This window comes from Musca vetustissima, unplaced genomic scaffold, assembly GCF_032173495.1.
Source record: "Musca vetustissima isolate MV318-11 ecotype Yass unplaced genomic scaffold, APGP_CSIRO_Mvet_v1 utg10644, whole genome shotgun sequence".
NCBI lineage: Eukaryota > Metazoa > Arthropoda > Insecta > Diptera > Muscidae > Musca > Musca vetustissima.
The window spans coordinates 200,883-209,739 of NW_026877303.1; the positions used below are offsets into that span (position 1 = coordinate 200,883).

Below are 8,857 nucleotides of genomic sequence, written 5' to 3' on the forward strand. Positions count from 1 at the left end.
TTTACAAAAACTGTTGATGCTTGAATAAAAGACAACAACAGTATGACAGCAAAACGTCAAACACGTATAATAAGAAAATAAGAATATAAGCACTAAAAGAAAAATAAGGAAATAAAACTATAAACACTTTATCACCAAATTAACACATAAATGCACTTTGTTGCTAAATGACAAATTTACGAAAAAGTTGTAAACATATTTAAATAACAAAGTATTAATAAGTAAATTTAATGAAATTTGAAACACAGTATTTACACAACACAAAAACTCGACTTTACACAACAAGCGTTGCCAGACTTGACTTAGCTCTAATATTAATAAGATAGCGATCCTTTGATTTTTGGCAATGCACCTCTTTGACCACAACCTATGTTAAAAAATAAGGAAGTTCTTCACCGATTGGCTTTATCCTAGTTCATACGAGAGCTATACACTCTCAGAGAAACGTGTCAATATTTGGAACCGATTGGATTATTAGTTTTTGAGTTATAGTGCCCGCCATTCGTAAAACAATGCGTTTAAAGTTTGAGAATCACTCTTGCCGTCACTTGATGCTGACACAATAAATCGGCTATATCTTCAAGAGTTGTTAAGATTTTCACTTGAAATTTTGTAGGGACATTCTAGAATTAAAGTAGATTTGAATTAAATCCGAAAAATTGTTAACGCCGAGAATAGGCCCCTATTAAGACTTCATAACATAATGTATGTTCAATGTATAAATCATGAATTTATTTTCTTTAAATCTACTTGTAACATAACAAGGCATATGCACCACATGTGGTGCAGGGTGGCCAATATTTTTTATATGCTCGAAATTTTTCTTTTAATTATTTTTTATCAAACAAAGAATTTGAACCCTTAAGCTTGGTCTTAATATCAAATTTAATTTCAATTGGTGATCAAGAAACTGTCACGAATCTTAGCTAACTAGTTGACCTTCTAAGTCCTTCAAATATTACAATCTGTACAGTCTCAGCTAAATCACCCTATTCCTTTTTTGTATAGAGCTAGAGCATGGGCAACACAGTCACTGACTTCAACCATTGGTTTTTTATGTATTTTTAATGATGCCTCAGATATAAGTGAAAATTTACAAAAGCCAATAAAATTCGGTGGTACCTTTTACACAAATGCTCAAATCGCTTTTCATTCAGACGTTTAACAAACGTTGTGTCCCAACATCTTACATATATAAAGGTCACTTAAGACAACAGCCCCATTAAATTTTTACGTTGGGAATGCATTTTTAATTCCATGACTTTAACCAAGAGCCATTGGTCTGAGTCAGCTTAAGTGGTCATCATAATGAAAGTTTAACTTCGTTAGCGACTAAAATTACAATGTTGCTGCTATGTTAAAAAAAAAATTGGATGCTTACCTTACAGCTTTCCAAATGAAACCTCATTTGATTGCCATTATATTAAATGTTTATTGGCACCATTCATAAAAATTTACTTAACATTACGACGAAAGTATGATACTCTCTATAATTCCTACACAGCAGTTAGCTGACTTTGATTTTGCCAACTTCAGGCGAACAAAAGAAAATTCTATATAACTTTGAGTTTGTGTTGAGGCATTTCAACGCGAACGCCCTAAAGTGCAAATTGCATTTTTCTATTAAGTGGTGAAAGTGTTTTTTCTACTACCAAAGGTAACCATTTGAGTGCCCATTGCCTTGCAGCCAAAGTGCAACTCTTTATTGGATATTTAAACCGCGCAACATGGTAAAGTAAGAGTAGGACATATTCAACAATGACTGAAAGATAAGCAACGTCATTGGATAGACATTACCAACAGTTAGCTGAAAAATATAATTTAAAAGAATACAAAATTATTGTGAATGAAGGAATGTGACTATGGGTTCGTTCGCTACTTACACACAATGGCTTCTGGGTTCTTTGTATGAACAATAGAAGAGTTTTGCGAAATTGTGTAGTACCCTCATACCACGGTATAGAATATGCTGCTTCGGAGACTTTTATGCTCTTATTGTCGATGAATACAATGAAGAGAGAATGAAATATATGTTTGTCATAATATATTTTCAAAATTAAAATATGTATATCAATTTACCTCTTCAAGCATTTCATTGGCACTGTAGTAACAGGCAAATAAAACATATAACATGGTACCGACATACATTATTATAGAAACGAATTGGGCCATTGTATCAATCTGTAATATAATTTGAAATGTTAATATCACACTTATGGTCTGTTCCAGAACCTGCAAGAATGTAAAATTTTTTACTACGATAACAATTTTTCCTTTATGAAATCGGAAAAAATAGTAAAAATTCGTAGATTCTTGCAGTACGGGAACAGTCCATTAGACTTTATAGTAATCGAATTTTATAGTAATCGGGAATACATTCTCTATGGACTTACTATATTTATGCAGAATAGCAGCGAGCATATAATTGCACCGAATAGCAAAAACTCACCAAGAATAACGTATGTTACCATTTCATCGAACACTTTGACGAATCTGTAAAAAATGTAAAATTCACGTAAGCGTTTAGTTCAAATAAAATTGCGAATGTAGGAGTGTAATTTAATCAGTCCCAGCCCTTTATGCACTCATAGATAACTGGACGAAGAGTTAATTGACGCTGTTATCGTAGTCCTTCATTACATTTTATGCTCCTAAATCGTAGCCTCGCCTCGATGATATATACCAAGCTAAGGCTCTAATTGACTTTAACATGGCAAAGCCCAGGCTTATCTTGGTCCCTCTTTCATCTCAATTGTGGACACTGACCTCCCCGCGGTGTCACCTGGGGTAGCTACTTTCACCATCCGTTGAAATAGTGAGCTGATATGTGCCGTGAGTTCACCCATAAGAACTATAAAAAAAAAAACAAATAGGGGGGACTGGGGCACCTTCGGCAATCGCGTTTTCGATATGAAGCTCTCACCGTACATCACTAGTTTCTATACATAAGTATCGGATATCGAAATACATAATTGTCACAAAGTTTGAAATTTCTAGCTAATAAACTTACGAAGCTACCCCGGGTTGGGGCACATTCGGCGAATTTGATTTTTTTACAAAACTGTACAAATTTGTAACTAATACTAATGTTTTATATCCTTTTGGTACTAGTTTTTATAACTAAGTGTCAGAGGACAATAATCAGCCATAAAGTTTTTATATATGTTAAATAAGTACTGAGATATAGAGCGCTAAACAAAAAGTGCCGAAGGTGCCCAAGTCTCCCCTACTATGAAAAAGCAGCGAAAAAGAAAACCAAACCCCCAAACTTATAAAGGACCAAGATCTGCGAATCTGCACATGGAATGTGCGCACGTTGAACAGGACAGGCACAATTTTCGCTTTGGCGCATATACTCAAGAAGTACAAAGCCGATATTATTGCCTTACCAGAAATGCGATGGAAAGGGACAGGCGCAAGTAAATCTGACGATTACGCACTGTATTATAGCTGTCATGAAACGAGGCATGAATTTGGCTGCGGATTTATGGTTAAAACGAGAATAAAAGATCTCGTCTCGCTCTCGTAGATGAGCGAATTGCTATAATCTGTATAAAAGTCTTATTTGCGTCAATGCTCCGACCGAAGACAAAGACGAGCAGACCGCCTAGAAACAGCATATGACCGATGCCCTGGCGATGATATTAAAATTCTGCTAGGAGATTTTCATGAAAAAATCTGAAGTCGGAAAATTCATCATCCATGAAGAAACATCCGACAACGGAATGAGGTTGATTGAGAACAAGAAAAACGTGAGCGTGATGGTGCCGATGGATTACCAGCAGAACTATTAAAGACCGGTGGATACTGGTCAGGAGCATGCACCAGCTGATCCTTCCCATCGCATATAAAATGCTATCCAGCGTGCTGTGTGAACGACTGAAGCCAATGGTCAATGACATTATTGGACCATACCAATGCGGCTTCAGGCCTGGCAAATCCACCATTGACCGCATTATACAGCCCTATCCGTTCAGAGGTGTTTAAAGTCATGTCTGCATTCGGCATTCCTGCAAAATTAATACGGATATGCAGGATAACTTTAAGTGACACAATGTCAGCAGTTAAAGTCGGAAAGGACCCCTCGGTCCGAAGATTCAGACAAGGTGACAGGTTATCGTGTGACCTGTTTAACATCCTGCTGGAAAAGGTGATACGACCAAACTCACACTCCAAAAGACGCAGATATATCTGTGCTGTTGTATGGATCTGAAACATGGGTACTTGCGCAAGCAGATGAGACAGCTCTTGGAGTATATGAGAGAAAAATCTCCGGAAGATCCATGGGTCAATCTTCGTAGACGTCGAATGAACCATGAGCAATACCATCTATTCTTGGACATCGACATATTCAGCCGGATGTGTAGTCGATCCGACATATCATCTTTGCAATACCAAACACCCAAGGAATGTATGTGCAAATAGTGGAAAGCACAATTAAATTCATTGGGTGGGTGAGAATCAAATAAGCAGTCAAGCACAATCAGCTTGTTTTAGGGGAGAGCCTCGGAGGAAATAACAGAGTGCCGAGGCGTGATTACCATTCCTAAATAACGATTTGCAGTTAGGGTACCAGGGTGCCTCAAAAAGCTATTCAGGCTTAGTTGTCAAGTCCTTACCTTACATGGCTGACCTGAAACTCTCAGCATTCCAATGACATCAACTACTACAAATATACTGACGGACTTTTCACATCCAACTCCGTTATTCTCGATGACGTAAACGCGAGAAATAGAGTTAAAAATTGTATTTTTGCCGCTAAAATTGCGATTTCAGTAATAGTGCAATTGTTATGAAGAGGATGGGGTCCTCGGATGAGCAGCAACCTGCTGCGAAACGACCTCTTGATGCTCGGCAGACTTATTCGACGGTTACGTCGCGCACATTACCTCTGTTAATCGCTAATGCCGGACTGAGTTCAACTTATTATTCATTATAAAATTTTCAAAGGAATGTGTTGTTCTTATACTCCTGTATTTTGTATAAGGAATAATGCATATATTACGTATGTCCGTCCTTCCGTATTTTGAAATAACGGATTTTATACTACAAATCGAACAGTGCAATGCTCTAACTTTTGTAGTTGATCAATTACTTCGATTTAACAAATATAACTAATTTAATAGTACGTTTATATTAAACCGGATTTCGTTGACGCAGTGGTTTTCAATGGTGAATTCCATTGCATATATGTCAAATAAATCCTCATAAAGTAGGTTAACCCGGTAAAAAGTTCTAGTGTACATATATGCCGTTTAATATATTGTTACGAATATAACTTTAGATTTAAGTTAAATTAGATGAATTCCGTTAATTTAAGAATTTGAATTGTAACGTAAATTTCTACTACGCAGTTTATTCGAATAACTTCACAACAACAACTACTGTATAGATTTTTCTACATCCTTCCATTTCCTCTTTCATTGTCTATTTTGTTGTTGACGTACAATTCTTGTTAAACGTCATAATTGATGCTCACTTAATTCCTCTTTCTTTGTTACTCCCTCGCCTGTATATGTGTTGTTGTTATTGTTCACTCAATGTAAGTTTGTATGTGTTTGTTGCATTGGTAGATTGTTCGAAATCTAGGTGTTACCAGATCGTCTAGAAACTTCTGTAGCGACAGGCAGGGCTCATATAAATAGGGGAATGGCAAGGCAGTTAGTCAGTTGTGAATCAGATCGCGAATTGAAACCGTCAAGTAAAGTAAAGTGCAAAGTAAAGTTGTGTCAATAAAATCATTGTAATATTCATAATCAGAAAGAACCCGCGTTTTATTTAGTACGAACTGTACTGGGAAATAAAACAACGTCTACACGGGATTAAGTAAAATCCAAGAACGTAACAATATAAATAACAAAGCATTACCTTGCCACCCGATCATAATATCTGGCACATTGTTTTAAAGCTTCCAGACGTATTGCATCGTCTTCGTAATTTTCAAAAATTAGCTTCAAACGATGTTGTAAAATATTCAGGGCGGTTTTGCCAAACGAAGCAAATGTCACAAAGAAACTAACAAAAACCATGTACAGGACGCTAAGAGTTATCGGAGTATGTAGCTGTAGTATGTAATACAGTTCATAGTATGGTGATGCCGTGTAATCAGTGCCCGGTAAAGCGACGCCAAACGGATGTGCTGAAATAACAAGACGAATATAAAACCTCAACCATTGGTTACAATTTAGACATACTTCTTGTTCCCGTTAAAATTGGATGTGACATTGTACCGATAAGATCTAGAAACGATGCCGATACATTGAAAAAAGAAAATTTCCTACAAAAGTCTGCTGATTCTTTCAATTTAGCCTTGGCGTAGTCATCGTCACTTTCCTATTTTCGAAAATAGTAAACTTTAAAATATTAATAGAAAAAAATAATCATTTTACTTACTTCGATTTCCTTATACATCGCGTCAAACTCCAACAAAAATGCCTCAAACTTTTTACGATGGTAAATAATGACATTAGTACGAAGCAGGCAATCAAATGTAGCCGATGCATAGAACACGTTCAGAATAAATGGGGCAAGATTACCCCACATTTCAAACAGGAACATAAATTGCATAAAATTCAATAATATCGTAGCGAATTGAATCGCGTAGAGACGCCACATTTTATCCGACGTTGGATATATAATTGCAAAAAATTTCCAAATTTTTATATTCATTGAAACCATGGGGTTTTCTTCCAACATTTTCGAAGAACAGACACCAAAATAATTAGTACAACAAATATCAAACACAATACAACTGTAGTAACGAACTCTTGCAATATTAAGACAAATTTGAGCGGATGCGGAAATAGGCAAATTTTTCAAATGAAAGATGCCAATCAAGCGAACAATGACAAGTGTTGGCGTTGATGAAATTCCACTTTAAATGGCCTCAAGTAATGGAAAATCGTCATCAACACAAACGCAAACACGCACACACACACTAATAGCTGTCCTTCATGTTTCGCCAAAACAGGGACTCGAACAAAAGTATATGTATTTGTGTATGTAAATACAAATACACACACACACACATCGATTGCTTTTGTCAGCAAAGTGTAAATTTGAAAATCGAATTTTCAAATTGAATTATTATGGAACGGGTGTCGTAATGCCTCAAAATGGCCAATTATCACAAGTGGCAATTTCCCTAATTGAATGTTGCACTATTTCGTGAAATTAAGGGTTTGAGTTACAATTGATGATGGTCTCTTTGTTTGTCCGCACTTTCAATCATCGGATTTCGTGTGAATATGCAAATCAGTTACAGCTAAAGGCAAATTGTGTAAATGAATTTCATATGTTGTGTGGCGGATTTAACATATGGAAAATATAAATTGCTAAGAATAATTGAAAATTTCAATTAGGGTAGAATTACGAGTTCCGGTGCCTACGAAATTTGATTTAAAACCTATACCCTCTGACATACAAGTCAGATCTCCCCATAAACACTCATCAGTACCCTTTAGTTTGATTATGGGGATATGTGAAACGGTACAAATCTACAGTTTTCCCGGCTTTGCCCTTTGGTACATAATATGATAGCAAAAGTCGCCATGATGTGATGGATATATACATTTGGACAAAATTATATCGATTTCAACCATAACGAATTTTGGAACCAAATTACTCACGCTTCGGTCTACATTTTGGTTTATCGATAAAACTGAGCTGATTTGAACCTAATTTATTTTCGCCAATTTCAACAGAATGAACTGGGCCAGGTTTCATCAGAATTGTTAAACAAATAAAAACCCTTTAGCTCGACTGGCTCGACAATAAAGGGACATTCAGAATATCTAAAATCGATCGGGACTTTAATATGGGGACAATGTCAAGGTAATTATACCCACCACCATAAGATGGAATGTATATTAAATGTGTCTTTCCGTTTCCAACACCTCGAAATTTTCATCGGAGACCCCAATATGTATATATTCTTTATCATAATAAAATTATATTTTTTGACCGTACTCCATATAACAGTACTCCCTAATACTCGGTATTTTGGGGATTTTGGAAACGAATTGGCTGTAATATGATATCACCGTACTGTTTAATATTGACCCAAGTTTCTGAGTAGTCCCCATAATATGGCAACCCCCAATATGGAGATTTTTTACACGTTTTTCAATCAATTTGGCTCTAATTTAGTATTTTGGGTTCTCACAAATAATGTGAGATACCGTTAAATGGGGCCTACACCAATTTCGAAATCTTAAATATTGCGAGATCTATCATCGTGACTTCGGTATTCTTTTTAATCAAGAATATGGATATTTTATGGGGTCTCCGATGAAAAATTGTGTAACCTTCGCCATATCTCAACCCTCATTTCGAAAAAATGGAGCGATATTAATTAGAGCGGCAAATGTTAAAATGTGCACATAAATTTGCTGCAATTGGCGCCACCGTTCTCGCCAAAAATGTTAACGGCAATATTATAAAACACGTATTGTTATTGTCTAATAACCTTTTTAGAATATTTATAAAGAGTCGTTGTTAATTACCAGCATATGGTCAACAGTTTGGGACTAGTCTCCCTATACTTCTAATAATTCTGTGTTCTCTGTTCAGTAGTTTCCATTCATACCCCCAAAGTCATAATGTTAATGAAACGCGTCATTTCCAAAAAAAGTTCGATTGATACGTTTGCAAAAGTTGAACATAAAATATTTTTTGCGTTTTTTCCAGTCCCCTTTTTAATCCAAAGGATTCCGTGGTCCTCTTTCGCACAATACCGTAGTAATACACATGTTGAAGTAAAAGGTTTTTTGTGTTGGTGTGTTCCATATATTCCCTATACAAGTTCCGATACAGACGTATAGACTTGTAGGGGTTCTATATCTACAGAGTTTGAGAT

At 36.0% G+C, this 8,857-nt stretch overlaps 1 protein-coding gene across 1 annotated transcript; it reads right to left on the reverse strand.

Moving 5' to 3' along the window:
* Positions 1-1,679: 1,679 nt before the first annotated feature.
* On the reverse strand, positions 1,680-6,696 carry LOC133321881 (odorant receptor 43a). The gene is made up of 7 exons (XM_061530954.1): positions 6,394-6,696; positions 6,195-6,333; positions 5,869-6,139; positions 2,394-2,493; positions 2,080-2,181; positions 1,884-1,991; positions 1,680-1,807 (listed from the first exon to the last, which is right to left on the reverse strand). Exons 1-7 carry the CDS (start codon positions 6,694-6,696, stop codon positions 1,703-1,705), a joined length of 1,128 nt encoding a protein of 375 aa, XP_061386938.1. The 3' UTR covers positions 1,680-1,702.
* Positions 6,697-8,857: the final 2,161 nt, after the last annotated feature.